This window comes from Danio rerio, chromosome 24 (genome assembly GCF_049306965.1).
Source record: "Danio rerio strain Tuebingen ecotype United States chromosome 24, GRCz12tu, whole genome shotgun sequence".
NCBI classification, from domain to species: domain Eukaryota; kingdom Metazoa; phylum Chordata; class Actinopteri; order Cypriniformes; family Danionidae; genus Danio; species Danio rerio.
In genome coordinates, this window is record NC_133199.1 from 24,237,871 (window position 1) to 24,263,440 (window position 25,570).

At 33.5% G+C, this 25,570-nt stretch overlaps 2 protein-coding genes across 15 annotated transcripts in view; one reads left to right on the forward strand and one right to left on the reverse strand.

Moving 5' to 3' along the window:
* dlec1 (DLEC1 cilia and flagella associated protein) overlaps window positions 1–3,584 on the reverse strand; it is a 36,691-nt gene extending 33,107 nt beyond the window's left edge. For 10 of the 13 annotated variants that reach the window (XR_012399278.1, XR_012399277.1, XM_073940637.1 and 7 more), the window contains exons 1-5: window positions 3,311–3,584; window positions 2,307–2,447; window positions 1,680–1,836; window positions 1,453–1,563; window positions 627–814 (exon numbers count right to left, since the gene is read on the reverse strand). Coding sequence is in view for 11 of the 13 variants with exons in the window: in XM_073940637.1 (XP_073796738.1) it covers window positions 627–814; window positions 1,453–1,563; window positions 1,680–1,836; window positions 2,307–2,447; window positions 3,311–3,400 (687 nt within the window). In the remaining 2 variants the exon portion in view is untranslated. Of the gene's footprint in view, window positions 1–626; window positions 815–1,452; window positions 1,564–1,679; window positions 1,837–2,306; window positions 2,448–2,555 lie in introns of all 13 variants that reach the window. The other 3 variants (XM_073940639.1, XM_073940640.1, XM_073940638.1) reach the window with 1 other exon arrangement.
* A 2,906-nt stretch (window positions 3,585–6,490) lies between these two features.
* The window catches only part of plcd1a (phospholipase C, delta 1a), a 46,174-nt gene continuing 27,094 nt past the window's right edge, over window positions 6,491–25,570 (forward strand). The window contains exons 1-2 of one of the 2 annotated variants that reach the window (XM_005162701.6): window positions 6,491–6,647; window positions 15,400–15,558. In XM_005162701.6, coding sequence (XP_005162758.1) covers window positions 6,617–6,647; window positions 15,400–15,558 — 190 coding nt within the window. In that variant the 5' untranslated portion in view covers window positions 6,491–6,616. 2 annotated transcript variants of the gene reach the window in all.

The following is a 25,570-nucleotide window of genomic DNA, read 5'->3' on the forward strand; positions in this document are numbered from 1 at the left end:
TATATATATATATATATATATATATATATATATATATATATATATATATATATATATATATATATATACATACATATGTGTGTTTGTGTGTGTGTGTGTGTGTGTGTGTGTGTGTGTGTGTGTGTGTGTGTGTGTGTGTGTGTTTAATGATTTTTAAAGATGCTATGAATAAAGAAACATATTTTGAAAATCCACCTTTACAATTTTAGATAATCTTGCAGTATGGCTGTTGTTTTTAATTAAAACTGTAGCTTTTAATTAACGCCTAGATTTTAGGAATTTTATTTAAGTATTTGAAACTTAAAAAAATAATGGTAATGGAATAGATTTTAGCTGTGATCAATGGTCACTGTATCTTTTACATTTTTCATCTAAATTACATGGTGCCTATATTTTTTTTGTTTTATATGATCCAATAGTGTCATGATTTTTATAAGTATAGTTCATATTTTTAAAACCAAAAACTTCTTGTGTTTTAAATAATGAGTAACATTTACAGGCAAATGTGTCTTGATCTGGGCTCTAGACTAACAGTACAGGAAAAAAATAATGAAGTAAAAAAAATATATAAAGGTCATTCTATTGCCTTTGATAAAAGGAAAATGTATTACTATACAGGGCCAAACCTCTGTGTCATTGATGGAGCTGGACTCTGGAGAGGAAGAGAGTGTGATTGTCTCCTCTGAATATTCAAGCAGGCTGTGTGCTGAATGAGCGTGTGGAGGAAGCGGAGTGTAACCATCATCCTGCAGTTCAGTGGAGATGTGCATATTATAAGAGAAAGTAGGCTTGGCAAAGCCTGGACTTGACCTGGCTGTAAAATAGAGACAGTATTACAGTTACAATACTTAATCTAGTTGTTTGGGTATGTTTTTACTTTTTCTACCCCATGATGCTTTGCATGAATTATAGGAGTACCTAGAGGGATGGCCTTCCTTAAATAAGCTTAAAGAAATAGGTGATTGGTTAAGGAGACAAAGTGAGACGTGGTTTCACCGCTGAACCTATAATAACAAGTTAACTCCATTAAAAACTATGTATACTGAGATGCCATTATTCGCCAGACAATTCATCCATTAAGTACTCCAATTAATTTATTAGAATTAGGAAAAATAAGCAGACCATGAATAACTACAAATTTGAAACAAGTCAACATTATGCACGTGTTGAATATTACTGTACAGAATAGAAATCAATAAAAAAAATTATCTGGAGGAACAAAATATTGTTTTGACTTTAAAACACCAAGCAAAATGTCATTTTCTTCATGGATAAAAATAAATTACAAAGCCAAACATACTTTTTTCTCACTTTACACTGTGTTTATGGATTACTTGAGACACAACATTTTTATTTCAAATTATTTCCTCCTTCTTTCCTCAAATCGGAAGTGCACAATTAGAAAAACAGCAATTGTGTGTGGAAGAGGTGTAAATTTATGTGAAATGTTACCTTTTGGGCTTTTAACAACTGGGTTGTGCACTGTTGTGTAGTCCAGTGGGCAAATCAAGCTGTTGCTCCTCAAAAGTCCACTGTCCACACACCACTTGAAAGCTGATTTTACTATGGAAAAATAATTAATACTGTGTTTTTAGTCATAGCACTACAAACCTGCCAACAGACTGTGGATGATAACAATACTGCTTTGTTTTTAACACAACAGAAGTACAGAGGTCTACCTGGGGGAAGTCCCAGCTGTTGGTAAGCCTCACCGACTTCTTCCAGGATTTTGTTGCGATCATGCTCTTCTTTTGCAGCAGCCTGAAGACGGGCCTGTATGATGTGTGTCTCTAGCATATCAGCATTCTGAATACGTCTGTTGTATTCACTGTGCACCTACAATGAAATCATGAAATATTAGAATTTAGATGATAACAATCTGATAAACTGAAAATAATTAAGTAGACAAAACAACGGTTCAAAGTAACTTTTTTTTTTTCATTTTCACTTTGTAAATTTATCTGCAAATTGAAAATGGCATTGTGCAATCTAATCATCTTGAGCCAAGGACAATAATGATTCCAAATTTTTAGAGTAAGAAAGTTTGAACAGTTGGAGGCCCTAAAATGATTGCATTTTCACCATAATTTTCAAAGGCTGCCATAGATTTTAGAGCTGACTACTCATCTAGTTTTCACTTCATATTTCTGTTTTAAATAAATTAAATACGTTTTTGTTTAAATAAATGTACCCTAGTTGTGAAACAAAACACATCTTTCAAACCATCTTACTGATCCCAAACTTTAATAATACAGCTGTATTTTATTACAGGCATTTTGTCAGATGTGATGTAAACATAGAGGGACCTGTTGTAGCTCCTCAACATATTTTTCATGGTAGCTGTTGCCTCTTCTTCGTGATTTACTGAGATTGGAAACGGTGTCCTTCCCAATCACCTCTGTGCTGTAGAGATCATTGAATATGCTGGCCAGCAGATGAGAAATGTCCTGTAGACACACACAAAAAAAAACAAAAATATGAAAATTGCATTTAAAAAAAAAAATGCTTTGGAATGTTTGTTAAAGGTGGCTTAGTGGTTAGTACTGTCGCCTCACAGTAAGACGATCGCTGGTTCAAGTCCCGGCTGGGACAGTTGGCATTTCTGTGTGGTGTTCTCCTTTTGTGTGGAGTTCTATTTCTTGTGAGCATGTTCTCCCCATGTTGATGTGGGTTTCCTCCAGGTGCTCCAGTTTCCCCCACAGTCCAAAGACATACACTATAGGTTGATTTTGGTTAACTAAATTGGCCGTAGCATATGAGTGTATGGATGTTTCCCTGTACTGGGCTGCGGCTGAAAGGGCATGCGATGCGTAAAACATATGCTGGAATAGCTAGCAGTTCATAAATGAGGGACTAAGCCGAAGGAAAATGTATGTATGAATGAATTAATAAATGAATGATAATAAATAAATGTACAGTTGAAGTGACATGTAACTAAATTAAAAATAAGGGATTATAAAAAATTATTTTGTTATTGCAATGTTAAAATATGTTTTCCTCACATAATTTATATAATAGTTAAGAAACTTATATTTTTAGAATTGTGTGTTATCACCCAGATGATGTATTATATATATTTTTTATTTTTTTATGTATTGTGTTTCTTTATGAGGCATCAGTGAATGTTTTCAGCATGTTATGATAGCTGTACGCTTTCCTCAGTTAACACCAGTGTAAAAAGACTGATCTCAAGTTTAGCTAGAAATTGGTTTGCATAAGATACAACTGACATTATTTTGGCAGTTTGACAAGTTTAACTGTACAGTGCAAATGTTAAACACAACTGTTCAGTCAGTGGTTATTTTCTTACCTGAGTTGTCTTTGAAGCTGGTGTGTGCCGGTTTATTGACGGTTCTGAACTCTTTAACGTTAGTGCTTTTGGTTCAGTTTCATCAGCCATTGTTTTGACGTTAAAATATTAGTCTAGGTAAAAAAATATAACGTTAAACATTCGCGTAGTAAAACACGTCTACTGTGATGGTTGATGCAAACGCCTCATAGATATTTATGTCTAAAAATACACTTATATTAAATGACACAATGGAGAAGTTCTCTTTATTACAGTCACCGCCATGTTTGTTTAGGAAGTCACTATAGTAACGGCGCGCCTCTTAAAGGCTCCTCATCCATCCAAGCGATTTAGGACAGAGGCTGTATTTTAAAAAGTCCACAAAACATAGTGTAAACATTTGTGTGTAGATTAATTCAAGTAATATAATTCAAATAGAATAGTAAAACAAATAAAAATTTAATATTTTAGTCTACCATGTGACAAAAGACAGCTGATAAAACAAACAATACTGAAGTGTTGTTGTTTTAGTGTTCTTTTAGTCTTTGTGGGATTTTTAGTGATTTATATTATAGTGTTTGTGTGTGTTTAGTCAATGTGATAGAGTTTGGATGATAGTGTTAAGTGATTTATATTTTTTGCATTATTTTTCGCCTATTAAAAGTACTGTATAACTTTTTAAACCTTTTTTAATTAAGCCAAATTTTAAGTGCATAAAAGTTATATCATAAGCAAAAGGCATTTTACAGTCAGTTTTGAATAAAAACACATTTGCAGTTTTATAATTTAAAAATTCTAAAAAGCAAAGGGTATAACGTTTGTAAGATACATTCACTCTTGTCTATAAATAAGTTATCCAAAAATAGCATGCACAGTCACACCTCTGCCTGAAGTTCAGGTATGTTTTGGCAGTTTTGAAGGGTGTAGCTGCCAAGCAAGATGATTTTCAAAATCCTCATCAATAAGCAAAGGGGTTTTGTGTTCTGCACTACTGCGCTCACCTGTGGATTATGAAATTTAATTGAGCTCATTGTAGGAATTTTTTAACCATAGCCTACCTTGGTTTATTGCTTCACACCCAGATACTGCATTACAAAACAACATTGTTTGCTCCGGCATGATCACTTACCCTGGACGGTTTGATTGGTCTGATTGTGTTATGAATTTATCATTAATACAATCTCTTACAATAATTCTCTAATAACACATAACACATAACATCATAAGGGGCAGTTGTTGCCAAATGATTAAAGAGTTAAAGACTTTTAATTCAGTTTGAGTCCCAGTATCACAGTATAATGAACAGTTTTCTAATACGTTTTATATAATGCCCTTTGAAGGCACCTAATTCACTGGACTGTGTGTGTGTGTGTGTGTGTGTGTGTGTGTGTGTGTGTGTGTGTGTGTGTGTGTGTGTGTGCGTGCGTGTGTGTGTGTGTGTGTGTGTGTGTGTGTGTGTGTGTGTGTGTGTGTGTGTGTGTGTGTGAGTGTGTGTTTGTGTGTGTGAGTGACTGAGAAAGACACACCTAAAAATAACAATAGAGCACCTGACAATACTCACTTCACTTCATTTCACTTCACTGGAGTACCAATGTTAAATTGACATAACCTCTAAAAACTGAATTAAAAAAATAACCTTCTAATCATACTAAGCTTCAAATATAGTCTAAATTGTACACTTCAAACAATAAAAATACAGTGTTTTAATAATTAATTACTAAATTGTTGTTTTTGATACATGTTGTGTGTGTTTTTAAGATGATTTGCTTGTTTATTTGGACATATACACTACCAGTCAAATTCTGTAATAATAATAAAAATAATAATAATAATAATGATAATAATAAGAATAATAATACAATTAATTACATTGATTTCTGGAAGATCATGAGACTCTAAAGACTGAAGTAATGAAGCTGAAAATGCATCATTAAAATCACTGGAATTAATAGTTAAATTACATGATAAACTACTTTTGAACAGTTATTCTATAGTTCAATAACATTTCACAATTTCAACAATTTGTATTGTATTTTTGATGAAATGAATGCAGCCTTGGTGAGCAGGAGAAGCTTATTTTAAAACATTTAAAAATCCTACTGACCCCAAACTTTTGACTGGTACTGTATGTGTACTCTACAGACAAACTCTCTCTCTCTCACACACACATTAGATGACACATATGCTATTTCTGTTTGAAATGAAAATTAAAATAAAATGTACAAAAGTTCTTCTATTTATTTTTTCATATCAAAATTCAAAACTGAACACTTGTGAAAAAATAACAGAATTGGAGGGAAACAATGTTTAATCATTATTCAGACATTTATTTAAATATAACCACATACTTTTTCTGGATAAATTAATTATTTGATTTTAATACATTTCTTGTAAACAACTGGATAAATTCCAAATGGTTTAAAGAAAGGTGACAAAATGGATTATAATTTTAAATATTGTATAAACTGTTATACTTAATTATATATTAGTGGCCTCTGTAAATCATGGTAAAATTATTATTATTATATTATTATTATCACTATTATTACAAATGCTCAAATTACAATTTCTAATGTACAACACTTGAAGATATACAAAACAATAGTTGCATGAAAACCACTTTGTTTTAACATTTACTGTATAATTCTGTATATGACTGTACTTAAAAACACATTTAAAAAACTTGACATACTGCTTTGCATGCTTGCTAGCTACACATGCCCCCATCAACATGAACAACATGCAACCTCTATTTTAGTGAAATAAACAATGTATTGGCTTACCACAGGAATTCAATCTGAACTCTGAATGCAAACCGCAAACATCACACTTACGTTACACCCCTGATAAGATAATGTGCTTCTTTCTGCAGACGTTTCAGATTAGGGACCAATATTTTTTAGCAATTCTGTCTTTGCGGCATATTTTCATAAGGAATTTTTTTAACATAACTGAAGTTGAATCAAGTTAATTCTGCAAATTACTCCGAATAAGATTCGTTTCTTAAATATGATACATCCAGTTGAAATGAATATAGGGTGGAAACCAATGAGACTTTTCAGGACATCATCATTAGCTGGGAGCAGACTTGATAGACCGGTGTTGCTGTGGTGGGTGTGTTGGTGAATTTTCGGTGCACTCCTCTGGATAACAGGCGGGTCCACACAGCGCATGAAACTGTCCTCCTGACAGTGTGTGAATGGTTTGTTTTTACCCAACCCAGTCAGGCGAGCACCACTTGATTCTGGGTGTCTGTCTGCGGGACGTGAAACGTCTTTAGCAACTGGGATATAGGCTGTTTTTACTAAAAGAAAAGTAAAGGGAATTATGGAGCTCAACGGAAAACCCAAGTCAATCGGTAAGTTTTGTATTGTTGTGCTAATAATGAGTAAGTAGTGAACGTATTTGATTTGAAGTATTGGGGTCTCGAAACGCTGATTTCATTTGCTTCTCTGTAGTTTTGTAGGTTAAACGGTTTTATTTAGCCTAGATCTGAAATGTAAATTGAGTAGCCTATGTAAATTTTGCAAAATTTTTGCGAAAACAATTTTTTCCTGGGATGTGTCCGTGGCATCATTGGAATAACATTTTGAGAACTTGAGAATTGCCATGTAGTCAAAGACAGAATTGAGAGTCCATTCATAATAAAACCTTATTAAACAGGCAACTTGCAAACAAACAAACAAACTTATGTTCCTTACAACATTTTCGGACACTTTAGCAAATTTCTTTTGCAGTCTGGATGCAGGCATGCAGTTGATCAGTGTCATGTGAGGATTTAACCAGAAGAAGGCGCGCCATCCCTATAGTTTGTGACGTTTGATGAAGTTTTATTATCTAATGATTAACCCCCTGTCGTGGAATAACTAATTGGTTTGCTGTTGGTCAGCATGCCTGTCTTTTAAAGAGCAGATAATTTAGCAAGAATTTGCTATAGGAGTCGAACGAAATTGAATCGTTTATTTAAACGTTTTGTTCCAAAGGTTCATCTACAGGAGGCGAAACCTTTGTAGACCACAATGTTACAAAGTTAAACCTTTGTCGGGAAGGATATTTTAGTTTCTTTTAAAGCGGTAAGAAAACATGATAGTCGATACAAATGTTACATACGTTTCTCTTGTTATTATGTCGTTGTTTTCTCTAAATACCACGGTGCTCGAGTCATAACATGTCCAACCGTTTTGCTGCGGAATGAGACGTACAGCAAGTGAGTCAAGATCGGTATGGTTTGGATCCCGCCCATAGAAAAAAAAAAACACAAACGTCATGGTTTTCTCCCGTCATGGTATTTTTCTAGTTAATGGAAATCGAATACGGGCTTTCGTGAAGGATTACGGCAATGTCTTGTCCATTTAAACCTCTCAAAAGGACGAAATCAGAGGAATTCATTTATCAGGAGAAGTCCAAGAACGTGTCAAAAGAGAATGGCAAGCGCATAGGTGGGTGCAGTTTTTAAGTCGGCCGATTCTGCAGTATCACTGTGCTGCTGACTTTCGTGACACTAATCCCAAAGAGTAAAGTGTGTACAGCACCAAAACATGGCATAGACTAGCTGTCGTTTTTTAGTTTTGTCAAACAATGGAACATCATTTAAGCAGTCTGAGCGTCTAGCTAAAGTTAAAGAGCTGTCTAGCTATTCATAAATGCCGTGGAAAGTAGTAGAAAAGCTCACAGTCCATTTATAAATGTTATAAGTAATGTTAAATGTAATAGAAAAGCTCACTATCTGTGTAAAATTAAGAAAAGAGCTCATTGTGAACATATATGATGTAAAGAATAAGAAAAGGGTTTACTGTGTACATGTTGTAAATGGTGTAAAATGTAACAAGTTACTACGTTTTTATATGCTGTCAGTGTGTACTGTCCACATATAAATGTTGTATGTGTAAAATGTAGATGAAAAACAGCTCACTGTCTGTTTATATATTCAACAGTGTAAAATTTAAAAGAAAATCTTACTGTCCATTTAAAAATGTATTAAAGAGTGTAAAAAGTAAGACGTACTGTAAATGTTGTAAAGAGTGTAGAAAGTAAGAGAAGAGCTCTTACTCCACCTATAAATGCTGTAAAAAGTGTAAAAAAATCAGAGAAGGGTTTACCATCATCAACATGTTCATGGGGAAAGGTTTACTGTTCACATTTGAATATTGTAACCAGTATAACACTTAAGAAAGGTTTAATGTCCACTTACAGTCTGCTCTAAATGTGAAAAAAAATGCAGAAAATGGCTCACTGACCCTTTATAACGCTGTAAATGGTGTAAAAGGTCATTAAGTGGTTATTCACTGTTGATAAAATAGTAATAAAAGCAGAAGTAGCATATGAAAAAGTGCAGTGCTTGGTTTTAAAAAAGAACAGTTTATTGCACAGAGTAAATATAGTTTATTGTGTAGAGTCAACCAAATCAGTGGGTGTAGTACAGTGGCAAATCAGATTTTGTTTGGTGTAAGAAGCTTCACTAAAGAGAAGAACTGATTTAAACACTGCATGGATATACTGAAGTTAGCTTTTAAGAGAAAGACATTATTTCGTAAGGATTGTACCGTTCTTCTTTTTGTTGTTTTGCTTTATGGTGGTAAATTAAATTTCACTAAAATATATCATACTTTATTATTTTGTGTATATTTTTATTATTTTATTTTTTTTTAAATATTGTAGGGTTATGACATTATACCAAGTAAGAATGAGCAGTTTTTGGGGTTGACTGGAGTTTAACTGTACATCTTTTGGCAACCTTTCAACGATGCAACGTTGCAAAAAAAAAAAAAAAAAAAAAACATAATAATAAAAAAATACTAATTAATGGAATTAAATTAAATGGAAGAGAATGAAAAGATTATCAAAACAGCTACAAAATCATAACTACAACTATCATATATTTCCCACTTCTTTACTATGCCTTAAAACTAAATACATTTGAATTACTGTTTTCATATATTTTGATAATCACAACGAAGCACCTTCATGTAATTTTAAATATAACTTTCATTTGATCCAAAAGAAAACTGAAGCATTGAATTTTGTTATATATTTGCCATTTAAACATGCTTACATGCATAGTAATGTTCAAACATATGTATGCAGTGCATATGTCGTACCTTTATTCAGACTAGCAGAGCTGCTGGAAGAGAAATGAACTTATAATGGCAACATAATTATGACTAATGTGTAATAAGATATGATTTTGAGGAAACAAGACCAAAAGTTGTCTGTCAGGTTAAATAAGGATTAAAAATATCAAAAATAGTTCATTAAGTTCTGCAAGTTTTTTGAAGCTGTATTTAGGTTTGAGTGAGGATCGGACTTCGCTATTGTTATTATGAAAATCTTACTTGACTGTAGCAGTGGAATCAATGGTGCATCAAGCATCAAATGCAATGCAGCAGCATTATTTATAAAACTATGATCAATTAGCCAATTACTTAACAACATATGTGTTTATTTTAAGCATAACGTATTAAGCAAAGTTAATCAAGTTTCATTGTAATTGTTTTATTAGCTTAAGTTAAAATTTTACAGCAACCATGTATTTTTTACAGTTAATGTGTCTTGTTTCAATCTTTAAGTCTGAGAAAAACTGACTGACTGATCATAATTCTTTTACCATGTATTTTCAGTGTAACAGCTGATATATTTTTAAAAAGTCATCATATTGTATACATATTTAGAGCCAGGATAATTTGATGACACTTTTTTTAATGATTAGAATGTAGCCCTGTAATACTATTCATAGTCTGTAAAAATCTTAATGCCACTTTATTTCATCAAATAAACCAATAACCTTAATTCTTTAAAATGTTAGTCAGAATAAGTATGTTGTTTAATTTTAGATTAAAAAATGTCATGCAGTATGAAGATGTAACATTATTTCATTAACATTTTGACTTTTCAATTTGCTACTTTTAAAGTAAACACCTTATTTGCAATTCATTATGCATTTTAAATTAAGGGTGAAAGGGCTAAAAATAAGATGGTGTAAATTTAAAAGCATTAAATTGACACCATCTTATTTTTAGCCCCTTCACCCTTAATTCTAATACTGTACAGGACGAGCACCTTGTGCATTCTGCTTTAAATAACTTCTATTGTGTTTAATGGAAGAATGGAAAACAATCAGGTTTCAAACTTAAGAAAAGATAAGAAGAAGACGACTCTTGGCATATTTTTAGTTGTTACGCACTTGCGGAGTTGCATAACTTCTGCAGTCAGCTGTCTTTGACATGACTCACAAACTTGTTATGGTTTTAAAATCATACTGCTGCTTTTGTGCAGATTTTGTTTTTGGAATAGGAAATTGCAGAATTAATTCATTCATTTATCTTTGGCTTAGTCCACTATTTATCAGAGGTTGCCACGATGGAATGAAACGCCAACTATTCCAGCATATGTTTTATGCAGCAGATGCCCTTCCAGCCGCAACCCAGTGCTGGAGAAAAATACAGAATTTATGAAACATATTGTTAATTAATCCTAAAATCTGTGCAAATTTAAGGGCCAGATTTTCAAAATATGTAACATTAATTATGAAAGTCAATCGTCAACAGTTTAGCTGCTAATATTTTTATAAAAATCTTCTTTTTCCATGTGTTGGAAATTTCTCTGGCTTTAATTGTTCAACAATGGCACATCCAAAATTCCACATCTGGCTCTAATTTCATCAAAGGTCACAGAAATTAGATATCCGGAGAGTATTTTTTGAACTTAGCAACATCTACACATTTGCATGCTAAGTAACTCTGGATTTTGATTTGAATGTAGAGCTTAAAGCTTGATTCTCATATTTTCCCTAATGCTTAATCCCACAGAAATACTAGTATCAAAATAAAACGGAGTAAACTCGGAATAAACTGTTCTGAATAAACACAGGCAATCATCCCAGCACAGAAAATGTTTTCTGCCCGTTTCAAAGTAGGCAGACTCTCAACTCAAATCATAAACAGCCTCTGTGGCAAAACAGCTTGTGAAAAAATGTCTGCAATGTTGTGGTTTTGCTCACACCCTTGGATCATAGAAGTTGAAAAATATTCATAATTCAGCTGTTGGGCCAATTAAAGTCGCAGTGTTAAAGGGTCATGACACTCCCCACTTTCGGTTCAGGTCTACCTCAGAATTTTTTCAAAACATGCATCATAATTGGCGTGGAGCTCTGCAAGCAAAGGGCAGGAGTGGGCGTGGCCAGCAGGGGAGAAGGAGGGGAGCAAACAACTTTTGTCAGTTAGTTTACAAAATGAGACACAAACCTTGAGGAGACACATGATTTTATAGTTTACAAAGTTAAAATGCAAAGAAAAAAACAGTAATTTAATGCCTTGCTAGATTTTTTTTATTTATAATTTCATATACACATAACTACAATTTATATAATTATAAAGATAATCGTGTTCATATAAACACTATAAATGAGGACTTTTCCCTCAATCCCCGGGTCTGAATCATAGGTCTGAATGCAGACTCAGTGCAGCAGCTCTCTTGCCCTGTCTATTTTAACCATTAGCCCTGTTGGTAATCTGGAGGATTTAGGCAAACACAGCAGCATGGTGATGTGTCTAAATGTGAACAAACTCCTGATAAAAGACAAAGTCCGCCATTCTCCAATTCTCGTACTGCTCTCCCGACAAAAATGCTTGCTGGACACAAACAGCTCTGCTGTATCGGCCCTGACAGCATCACAGGGAAAAACATGCAACAAAACCCGTGGATCATGGTAACAAACACATACGACCCTTCATGAACAGCTAAATACAGTGTGCCGTGGGTCTGTGTCTCACAGCTTGGCACTGGCAGGTCTGCCTTGCCTTCGGAAAGCATGTGTAGTAATGAATAATTAAGAAGCGGGCTCTTCTCATAGGATAAGAAAACTCAGCTAATAATGAGAAACTGACGCGTCATCTTTGGACTTACAGTTTTGCGCTACGTCGCCGATTTTTATCCTACCCAATAATAATTTTAGACCCGGAAGATGAAATTAGCTGACAAAAGCTCTAAATTATCCAGCTTTTGCCAATTAAAGCTAACAGGTGCTAACATTGTCTTAACTGATGCTCAACACAAATCTATTAAAATCTCAAAAAAAGTCCTTGAGGGTTTCATGAACCTTTAAAGTTCAACAAGGTCACTTCTGTATCACTTTTATTTTTGTCCTAATCGTAATAGTACAGGCATAAAGTGCAATACAATTACAATTTCAGCCACTCCTGTAGAGGAAATAAAAACATTTTATGGAAGAACTGATCTTTGTTGCGACATTGACATGAACTGACTACACATCACATACAAACACATACACTGTATAGTGTCTTTGCTTGTTTTATAGATAAAATAATCCTTACATAACTATGTGAAAGTCAGTCCTGAGAAATATATTTATGTCATTTTTCATTCATTCATTCATTTTCTTGTGAGCTTAATCCCTTTATTAATCTGGGGTTGCCACAGCAGTATGCACCGCCAACTTATCCAGCAAGTTTTTTACGCAGCGGATGCCCTTCCAGCCACATCCACACACCCATTCACACATACACACTCATACACTACAGACAATTTAGCCTACCCAATTCACCTGTACCACATATCTTAGGACTGTGGGGGAAACCGGAGCACCCGGAGGAAACCCACACGAACGCAGGGAGAACATGCAAACTCGACACAGAAACGTCAACTGAGCCGAGGCTTGAACCAGCAACCCAGCGACCTTCTTGCTTCTTCCTGCTTTGCCCCTTATGTCATTATATGTATCAATATATTTGGTGTATTGTAAGGAGTTCATATGTTATATTGATCTTCTCTTAATTAAATGAATAATTATATATGTGTGTGCTTTTAGTCAATATTTTATTTAAATTTGTTAATAAGTACCTCAAGTTAAACTAAATAAAACGCCAAATTTTGAAAAGAAAATATATTTTAATGATCATTGATTTTATTTATTTTATTTTATTGCAAGCAACAAAAAGGTTTTAGTTGATATTAATATTATTTTAATTTAAGATTGCCTATATATTTTTTTCAAATGTTCTGTTGCAATTTTTTGAGCACTGATTTTTATTTCTAATCTTTATTCTGAATAAGAGCTGTGGGTTTATGATTTCAACCAAATATTATAAATATTTTTTGTATATGCATGTGGTCAGTGTTACATTTCAGTGTTATTGTACCCAAAAAAACAAAAAAAACAGGACTGTTAGTAAAATATGTAATAGTTTAATGATTTACATGCTTTTTAATGGTTCTAAGTCTGCATTTTGAACAATGCTGGTAACCACCAAATTCCAAAGTAGGAAAGAATATCTTTAGGGCAATTAGGCAAGCTGATGTAAAACGATGGTTTGTTCTGTATACTTTAAAAAAATATATATAGTTTTAAGGGGCTAATAATTGTGTCCTTAAAATGGTTTTTAAAAAATTAAAAACTGCTTTTATTCTAGCCGAAATAAAACAAATAAGACTTTCTCCAGAAGAAAAAATATTATCAGACTTACTAAGTAAATTTCCTCGCTCTGTTAAACATAATTTGGGAAATATTTAAAAAGAAAAAAAAATCAAAGGGGGGCTAATAATTCTGACTTCAACTGTATATTAATTACCATATTAGGTAGCCAATATTTTACAGTAGTTATGCAATATGACACAATGACACAAATCATAAAAATACAGCTTCTTTTTTCTGGTCTCTCGTTAAGACAAAATTTAAAACAGATTTAAAATGGTAGGATTAAGCCAAAGGAAGGCTGTAGAACTCTTATTTTTATCCACAATATTACTTTCTCTTTCTTATATTTCAATCCCCGGAGTATCTGACATCATGTATGTACTTCACTCATGATATGCGTTAGGGATTCCCCTACTGTAATACACCTTAAACACGGATTGCTGTAAAACTTGTCAATGTCAGGGAAGCCTTTTCTCGTGTCAACGCGGCTACCAGCCATTCATGTAAAGCACAAATAATTGGGTCACGTCATGTGCACTGACTGTCATTCTTAGACCAATCACCATCATTGCAAACTGCTTTTCTGTCTGTTCTATTGAACCATTTGTTAGATGTTTGCTCCAACTTTCTTTTGCAGTCTGAGGCACGTCAAACCACAAAACAGCCAATTTGCGCCTTGTAATTCACTCGATTTGCTCCACAGGATGTCTAATCAATCTTTTCATTGACTTGTAGATATGATTGAGTAGATATATTGAGATATGTAAATCACTCACGCTACATCTACGTCTACTTACTGCACTGTCTGCAAAACAATCCCCCCCGCTTTCATGTAATGTAATGATTGTGAGAGCTCAGGTGATTTTTCGACACTCAAGTAAATCTCATGTGCTGCGTATGCAATGTCTATAAGTCATGTAAAACAATTATATGCAAACTGAAATAAATGCAATTTGATTATATGGTTTAGAATAGGATGTTTTATGAGATTGTTTACATTTTTTGCAATTATTTTGTGTTTAAATTAAGATTTTTGCAGGATCGCAAACATTTGCGAATTTTTGTTGATTTTGCATTGGGTTCAGACAAAAACTAGGGGGTCTGGTTAACAGCATTTTCAGAATTTCTCTTTTTTAACAGAAATGGGTCATGTATCTTAAATTAATTTACAAAAAAAATTAGGCCACTTCAAGGTTGTTATTATTATTCAATTGATTATCCATTAAAAATTTAATTATTATTATTGTTGTTATTGTATTAATACTCTAGGTCTGTGGTTTGAGTAATATGTTCATATGTATTTTTTACTGGTTCTTTTGAAGGTTATTGTTTTTTATCAAGTCTTTTTTTAAGACTCAACGTTTTTTAAGAACTATAGATTACCTTTATCATACTTCCAGCTCACCCAGCAGGTTTTGACCTTTAGGAAAGCTTAGTAATTTCTGCAAGATCATTTAGCTTTTGTTTAAAAAAAAGGTGTGTCCAGGCATTAGCATTACTGCAACCATTTATAACACCTTTTTCAATAGGTTTGACCTAGAGATGACTCAGCATCTGATAGTGAAACTGTATCTGTATTTTTACTTCCTAAGATACACTTGATCTCATAAATTAGGAAACTTTGACTCCACTTAGCCCATTTTATGACCCATCTGATGTGTGACATTTGCTTGACCTTTAGGTTTGGATGAAGACCCAGACTTACAGTTTTTGCTCAGAGGTGGAGACCTGATAAAAGTGAAGTCCAACTCGTGGAAGAAGACCCGCTTTTTGAAACTGAATGAAGACTGCAAGACTATTTATCAGTCGTCCAGCAAGGCATTCAAGAGAGAATCCAGCTGTAAGTATCAGTGCTGTTTGAAAGAGGTGGCCAAAAACAGGTTTGGGGTGGATCATGGAGATTCAGATTTTCTGTGATAATATTATTTGGTTTATTCTAAAAACACTGTTGCTACATTCCTAATGGGATAAAATCATCCTCACAAGAGCACTTGGGAGTGAGCACTAATGGAAAAGTGTTGTTAGAAACTGGCCACTTTTTTGGCCATTAAAAATATTTGAATTGGTAAAGTGATAGACTTTTTGTTTCTGTGATTGTTTGTGCACAGATTATGCGAGATGATACACAATTGTTAAAACAGCTTTCAGTTATGATTTGACGAGTTCAAACGATGCACTGTAGTAGTGATTGTCTGGTGGTGCAATGTGAATTGATCTTACGGTGCCTAAACATCTTTTTTATGTTTGGCATTTTGATGAATACTTGCTTGTGTTTATCAAACAATGATGCCTCAACCCATCAGAGGAAAAAAAGAGAAAGCATGGATAGATGCTGTAAATGTTTGACAATCCTTGGTCTTGAAGTAAATTCTGCAAAAATGTATTTATGGTGTGAAATGAAATTAAATGAATGTTAAAAAAGAATAAAACTATATAAACTCCTGTGTATAAAACAAGATAATGGTTTAGATAATGTTAATGTATTTACTAAGAATGAGCAGTATTGTGCTGCATTTATTAATCATAGTTTTTTACATTTTAAAATGTTAAACATTTTTATTAAAGTCGAAAGTTGTGCTTTTTAACATTTGTTAATTTACTGTGAGTTGACAAACTAACAATTACCTTTAACTTTTTTTCAACATTAACAAAGACGAGTATATTTTTCAGTGTTTGTTGATGTTAGTTGTTCATGTGTTAACAAATGTATATTAATTAAATCAATTGAAATTTCACAATAAAAATAAAATAATTTTATTCCGCAAAGATGAATTCATTTGATAAGCACCAGTTTTAAAAAAAATCATAAAATAAAGTGGTTATTTTAAAAACACAAAATAAATACTGTTAGAAAATGATCAGTTTTCACATACATCAAGCAGGAAATCTTTTTTTTTACTATTTATAATTTAAAACATGTTTCTTGAGCAACAGATCAGCAGTTTCATTTATTTATTTTCTTTTCGGCTTAGTCCCTTTATTAATCTGGGATCACCACAGTGGAATGAACTGCCAGCATATCTAGCATATGTTTTACGCAGTGGATGCCCTTCCAGCTGCAACCCATCACTGGGAAACACCTATACACTCTTGTTCACTCACATACTCCACAAACTCCACAAGTTTAGCTTACCGGAATCATCTATAGAGCATATTTTTGGACTGTGGGGGAAACCGGAGCACCCGGAGGAAAACCACATGAACACGAGGCAAACATGCAAACTCTACAGAGAAATGCCAAAAGACCCTGCCGGGACTCAAACCAGTGACCTTCTTACTGTGAGGTGACAGCGCTACCCACTGCGCCACCGCACTGCCCAGATCAGCAGTTTAAATAAGGTTAAATAATAATAAATAATAATAAAAATAATGTGTAAAAAAACATCTTAAGTTTATTGGTTGTGAGGTGCTCTATAAAATGTTTTGTCATATTTTAATCTATACACATCAAAATTAAAATAGTATTTACACATCAAATAATTTATTTATTCATTCATTCATTTTCCTTCGGCTTAGTCCCTTATTAACCAGGGGTTAACACGGGGAGAACACGCAAACTTTACACAGAAATGCCAACTGGTCCAGTCAGGACTTGAACCAGTGACCTTCTTGCTCTGTGCTAACCACTGAGCCCCCGTGCTGCCTCACAAATAATACATCATACTAAAAGATTGATTTTGGTATTTAAAAATTAATGTGCAATTTCATTTAAATAAAACTAAAAATATATCAATGTACTAGGCATGCGCCGGTATAAGATTTTAATGGTATGATAACTTTGGATAAAAATATTATGGATTCAGGGTTTTGTGATTGCTTCCATTCAATACAGTACACTAAAACAGTCTGTGAGCCGAGTAGTATGTCTGAATTCATAGAATTAAAAAACAGTATGCAAAAAGTACCTGGAAGACCTACTACTTCCTGTGAGATTCTAAAGTTCACATCCAATGGACACTATGATATCCTCCTAGGGCTTGAGTGTCCACATATGTGGACAGCACATTTCAGCTCTTAAGTGGCTGTTTAAAATACTTTTGAATGTTTTATTTTTTTGTTACAAACATACAGTGTCATCCTGCAACTGTTTTGTAGCAGATGAAATGTCCCGAACACTATTTTTAACTGTCCAAATTGGGAATAAAAAAATAGTTTTTACTCTCTGATATTAAAACAAGTTAAAAAAAAATCTATGTTATCTATGCATTAAAAAACATTCAGAAAAAAAGTGTTTTATGTAAATTCAGACCCCGAGTCCACTTATATGGACATCATTTTTCTCTATAAGTGCATCATATCAAAAGGCAATACTTAGAATTTTATTCTATTTAAGTTCCAATAAGCCCAAATAGCTAAGAAAAATAAAAAATGCATGTTAAACAACACCTTGGGTCTTGCAATCGCATGATGCCCCACGAGAGAAATCACGAATGGGAGTAAAGCGACGCAGCTGATGCGGGCATGTCATGTGATCATGACAAAATGGCATCCATACTTCCTTAGCTTCAATCATACTACTCACATTCAAACTGGATAGAAAGGTCGAGTAGTAAATACCTACTGAGTAGTAGGCGATTTCAGACATAGTCAATATATTTTATTTTGAGAAACATTTATAATATTTGGAACAGTAAACTTGTCAGGCTGAATAATTCAAATATATCATTGACTTCTGCTATGTTTATTAGTTTCAAAAACACACTTAGATTTATTTAAAATTAAAAACGGCATCATTGCATATCTTTTCTGCTGGAGTAACTGTACTGTAAAAAAACAACAAAAAAAAATCTTTCTAACTTATACAGAACCATGCCAACAGTAAAACAGAAAATTTTGGTGGTTTTAAAACTTTGACTTTTCTAAACTGCGGTATACCTTGAAAGCGGTTATCGTCCCATGCCTAATATGTACAGTACACATATACGTATATGTACGCATTTTCTGTACACTATTATGTTATATGTGAATATAAACACATTATTATGTTGGAGTTACTTTCTGCTAAAGTTACTTTCTACACTGTAATGCAATAACCTTGCTTAATTTCCTGAAAATAAATGACCTCATGCTGAGATCCACATGCCTCACATCAAATATCCCTCCTGTAACCTCATCTTTATTGTGCCTGGAGCTGTAAATAGATAGCCGGACCTTGGTTCAACCAGCTGAGAAAGATTTTAGGTTGGATGGAAAGGAAGCATCTGATCAGAAAAATGACCAGAAAGGAAGGGGATGAAATTTGGTGGTGATCTAAAATTCTTTTTGCACATGTGGCATATAAAGCCCTCTGCTCTTCATAGTTTCCGTCCTGATTTCTCCTGAGCAAAGGCCTCAAATCAGGCCTCTTTATCTGTGGTCTGCCAGACTACAGCTTTGTCGGTTTTTATGGGTGTGTGTTTGTGGGTGTGTGTCTGTGTGTGTGTCTGTGTGTGTGAGAGAAAAAACAAGGATCAAACACAAATCACAAGGATTGAAGTGAAAACACCAGATATCAGCAGGGAAACCCTCTGGTCCTGCTCACATGATATTTTCACTCATTAGCATTGTGTTTTGACAGGCGTTTTACTTCCATTGGCTGGGAATGATGATTAGATGGATTACACATGTGGTTAAGGCGTTTTGGCCTCTTTTGTTGTCTTTAAAACAATGACATCCATGATGACAGAATGCTTGGGAAAGTACCAAACTCCTCAAAATGAGAAAGATCATATTTGGTTTAACATAAGAGAGCTAGTTTAAGTAACAATTCACACTATTTACTACCAGCTTTTTACTTGTAACATATTGTTTATTAGCACTTATAAAGTATGTTCTTATTTTACATCTCTAATTCTGCTTAATACTAAACCCAACCTTAATAACTATTGATTAGCAGATAATTAGTAGTTTATTTAGCTACAAGTCTGACTTAATGGTTTGTTAATAGTGTGAATTGAACAATAGGAAAAGTGAGACCTAATAATTATAGGAGATGACACACTAATGGTTTCTAAAATGTCGTTCACTCTCATAGTTAATGCTTTAAATATGAGAAGACAAGAGAGGATCGTGTTTTTAAGAACAGGATGTGAGGTTTTTATTATCTTAAAGTGATGGTGCCAAGTTTATCTCCAACTAATAGGATTTGGAGGGGTGGGAAAGTAAGCAAAGGAAACTGAGGAAACGTAGCAGATTGTTTTTTTTATCAAATACTAGTGCTGATGCAGACCATAAAAGTGTCCAGAAATGAGACGATGAGCATGTTTATCTCGTAAACCCTGTTCGGAGAGTTAACATCTTCCTGCTGGGGTGAGCAGGGCACAGGTTAACATGGGTTTAGTTTAAGCACACATGGTTTGAACATTTCCCACACAGGCCTAAGAGTAATTTAACATAACATAATATATGCATAACAGTAGCATAACGGAACTGACTTTATTTTCTTTATCAACGCAATACATTTACTATATTTGAACATTAATTTGTCAATATCAAAAGTACATCAATAGAGAAAGTAAATTTTCCATCTTTTATTTCAGTGTTTATTTAAAATGAGACAAATCTGCTAATAGTTGAATCTCTGTTTTTTTAGAGGTTTAGAGAGCTCTAAAAATTAGCAGGGAAATACAGTCATGCTGGGGGAAAACACTGTTATTACTTATTATTACATTATTTCTTATTATTTTATTATTATTTATTACAACCCCAAATCAGAAAAAGTTGAAACAGTATGGAAAACGTAAATAAAAAAAAGTAGTGATTTCTAAATTTTCTTTAGAAATTGCAGACAATACAACAAATGTATTTAATGTGTTCCTAGTGATTTTTATAGTTTTTTTTTTTCAAAATAATTTTGAATTAGTATTCCAATTTTGGTTTTTACATACAGTAAAGTATTTACCACTTTGTAATGTTGTTATTTATTTTTAACATCACTTAAAAGACGTTTAGTGAGTGAAGACGTGTTGATTGAAGACAAATGATGAAGTGTTTCGGGTGTAATTTTGTCCCAATCTTCCTGCAAACAAGTATTGAGGTGGACAACAGTATGAGGTCTTCATTGTCGCATTTTGCACTTTAAAATGAGCCACACATTCTCTACTGGAGAAAGGTCGGGACTGCAGGCATGCCAGTCATGTACCTGTATCTTGTAAAATGCCTATGAAATTCAAGTCAAAGTAAATTTGGAAGTCAATTTTTTTTAATTGCTTTGTCCATACTGTCACAACTGGGGTTGTAGTACAACTAAGCTATTCTAGGACATCAGAAATGTAACTTTTGTGAATATCTGTACTCATCTATCTTGATCTCTTTTTCATTCATTCATTTTCTTTTCGGCTTAGTCCAATTATTAATCTGGGGTCGCCACAGCTGAATGAACCGCCAACTTATCCAGCATATGTTATTACGCAGCGGATGCCCTTCCAACCGCAACCCAGCACTAAGAAACACCCATACACTCTTGCATGCACACACATACACTGCAGACAATTTAGACGATACAATTTACCTATACCACGTGTCTTTGGACTGTTGGAGAAACCGGAGCACCCGGAGGAAACCCACACAAACACAGGGAGAATGTGCAAACTCCACACAGAAATGCCAGCTGACCCAGCCGGGGATTGAACCAGTGACCTACTTGCTGTGAGGCGACAACACTACCCACTGCACTACCATGTCGCCTGATCTCTTTTTCATATTTTTTAATTTTAAAAATGAATTCTTAATCTTAAGATTTCTATTCTTCTTCTTCTTCTTCTTAAAGTTATTATTTAGCTTAAACAGCTCAATATCTACAGTATAATAGTCAACACATTTTTTGTTCTAAGTTCTAAGTTATATTATGACATATGATTCTGAAGTAAAATGTCAACACAGGAATAAATTACATATTAAAATACTTTTAAATAAGAAACATTTATTGTACACTGCAACACTATCTACAATATTAGTCATTCACTGTAAATCCAAGATTAGAGATAAAAAAAAAAGTAAATTAATTTATGTTCAAAATAATACATGTAAAGAAATAAATGTTCTGCTTTAATATCTAGCTCTTCACTGACAATTATCATAGCTCAGACCTGATCTTTCTTCTCACTGAGTGTAGATACAGTGAAAGCAAGCACCTAACAGGATGTGGTTTATCAATCAAACGGCTTAAAGGATGAGGCATGAGTGCAGAAGAAATAAAGAATGCTCTTTGAAAGTGAAGCTTTTTCTGCATCAGGGCTTGACATTAACACCCGCCAACCCAAATGTGGGTAGATTTCAATTGCGGCAGGTTAGACAGCTGCTCCCACTAGCCACTTTGGCAGGTTGAATATGTTTTTTTTATTTATTATTTAGCTTTCTTAAAAGTCACGTGAATTAAAAGCTATTTGCAATGCAACACTATATGAAACCACAACTCATAAACAAAATCATAAACAAATCATGAACAAACCAAACATTTTTTATATAGGTTATGTAACAAGATGTGACCCAAAAAAAGGACAGAATGCTCAAGCAAACCTGTTTTTACCTCATAATAGTTGCATTGTTGCCCATTACATATAGGGTAACAAATGCTAGGTTTCACACAATTGATTAGTTTTAGGACAACATGAAAGAATTAAGTTAACTTACTAGTTTTCAAATTTAAGTTGATTAAACATAAAAAGTTTAAGTCCTCCCAAAGTTGCTGTTTTAGCTCATTTTAAATAAGTATTTTGAACAAAAAAAAAAAATTATTGTTTGAGTGCAGTGAGAATGAAAATGTTTCTTCTTGTTGCAGACTTACATTACTAATGAATTATTATATTTTTTACATTGTTACTTTGGAAAAAAAAACTACAACTACAACATGTCAATAAAAGTAACTTTGTTAAAGTTTTAACATTCAATGCAGTTGAAGTCAAAGGCCACGGTCCTACTAAGTAATGCAATAATCATAAACAAAAGGAAAATAGTCATGAAAACTCAGCTACATTTTTCATTCTTAGACACAATTGATTATTAATAATTAAATATTTGATGTGGGTTTGTCATGTGTACATACAGTACATATTCATAGAAAGTGGCCTTTGCTCCAGTTATCTGAATACACACTAACCATCACTGATCTGATTCTTCAATGTCAGCCGTCTATTGTGCCTGATTGTTTTATTTGGGATCATACATTAATCGGAACAGAGATTTCTGCATATCTCACACGAACAGTAAATTAAAGCACTACTTTTTATAAAAACATGTTATATATTACTTGATATATCTTCACTTGATTTTAAAGGAATAGAGTTTATTTTGTCCTTTATCATTTTTAGTTTGTTTAACATTGGGATTAAAGGGCAGAGGTCATAGAAAGAGTGTGATAATAATGTGCAGCTGTGTTTGCCAAGCATATTCAATTGCTCTCAATGAGTATGAGATTATCAGTATCTTATGACTGTCTGGTGTGATGCCTGCTGTTAGTCTGTTCATTCAGTAGTGCTTTGCTAAAAAATTTTTGAATGAAAAATCCAGATTATTCAAGAGCCTCTTAAGTTTAAGTGTCAGAAGTGTTTTCATTTTATTTGATTATTTTAGGCATTTGTTTTGTTGTTGTTTTGTTGTTTGACATTTTCTGTGTCCAGATATCTATCAGAGTTGTGCAATATTTATTAAATATGGTATAATATTTATTATTATTAAAGTTTAAATGAAGATGACAAGATTGTCGTAATACTTATTTGCAATACTAAAAGAGTGCAATCTTTTTTACTGTAATAAAGCTTAACAGAATGCATAAAGTAGAACTATCAAATAAACAAAAAAACATGCATAGTGCCTATAGGCAAAATTGAAAAAAAAAAAGATTGCATTGAATTTACATAATAAATTCAAGTAAAATAAATGTATTAGTTTAAGCTATAACTTCTACAATCTTGTACTGAGTACTAATATAAAATTTACTTTATTTATTTTTACTCTCTCTTGAACTAAATTGTTTAAAATTTATTTCCCCTGTAGTATTTATTTCATAACATATTCATTTTAATCATTAAAAGACCCTATAACTGAATTTATGATAACAAACATATCCCTGTGTAAGCTATTGTGTATGATTATATTTACAGTACATACAGAAAGTATCCATAGCGCTTCACTTTTTCCACATTTTTTGTTAAAGCCTTATTCCAAAATTTATTAAATTAATTTATTTCCTCCAAATTCTACACACAATACTCCATAATGACAATGTATAAAAATATATTTTTTGAAAGTGCAGCTAATTTATTATATATATATAAAAACAAAAACTGAAAAATCACATGTGCATAAGTATTCACAGCTTTTGCTCAATACTTTGTTGATGCACCAATTACAGCCTCAAGTCTTTTTGAACATGATGCCACAAGCTTGGCCACCTGTCCTTGGGAATGTTCACCTATTCCTCTTTGCAGTACTTCTCAAGCTCTATCAGGTCGGATGACAAGCGGCGGTGTACAGCTTTTCTCTGATCTCTCCAGGGATGTTCAATTGGATTTAGATCTGGGCTCTGGCTGGGAAACTCAAGGACATTCATCGAGTTGTTGTGAAGCCACTCCATTGATATTTTGACGGTGTGCTTTGGGGCATTGTCCAGGTGGAGGATGAACTGCCGCCTTAGTCTTTCCCTCTATCCTGACTAATCTTCCAGTTCCTGCTGCCACCATGCTTCATTGTAGGGATGGTATTAGCATGGTGATGAGTGGTGCCAGGTTTTCTCCAAACGTAACGCCTGGCATTCACTACAAAAAGTTACATTTTTGTCTCATCAGAAAATTTTGTTTATTATGGTCTGAGAGTCCTTCAGATGCCTTTTGGCAAATTCCAGGCAGGGAGTGGCTTCCATCTAGCCACTTTACCATACAGGCCTGACTAGTGGATTGCTGCACAGATGGTTATCCTTCTGTAAGGTTCTCCTCTATCCACAGAAGAACGCTGGAACTCAGACAGAGTGACCATCGGGTTATTGATCACCTCCCTGACTAAGGCCCTTTTCCCCCGATCACTCAGCTTAGATGGCCGGTTAGATGTTTGGGGGTTCCAAACATCTTACACTCATGGATGATGGTGGCCACTGTGCTCATTGGAACTTTTAGAGCAACAGAAATTTCTCTGTTACCTTCCCCGGCCTTGAGACAATTCTGTCTAGGAGGTCTACAGACAATTCCTTTGTCTTCATGCTTGGTTTGTGCTTTGACATGCACTGTCAACCCTGTATGCCTTTTCAAATTATATTCAATCAACTGAATTTACCACAGTTGAACTCCGATTAAGCTGCTGAAACATCTCAAGAATGATCATTGGAAACAGAATATGTTTTAGCTCAATTTAGAGCTTTACTGCAAAGGCTGTGAATACTTATGTACATGCGATTTTTCAGGTTTTTTATTTTTAATAAATCTACAACAGAAAAAATATGTTTTTTTACATTGTCATCATGGGGAATTGTGTGTAGAATTTGGAGGAAATAAATTAATTTAATCAATTTTGGAATAAGGCTGTACAATAAAAAATGTGGAACTTTCCAGATGCACTATATAAGATGATCTACACTAGTTAAATAATATTAAAGTCTCAATTGGGATTTGACTGTATCCAGTAGTTAACAAAACAAAAATATAGTATTGAGTGGGTTACAATTTATACATAACAATATTGTCAGTTTTTGTTGTTGTTTTGCCAATGTAAGTAGATTTAAAAAATTGTGCAAATCAGAGCAACTATTGTGCTGATTATTTTAATTTGTTAATTAGTGAACTAATTAATGATTCAGTGATCGATCCAAAAACACAGTTCCTATATTTGCTTAATTTCTAAATGAGTCAGGCGTTTTGAACAAAACATTTAAATTTATGAATCAA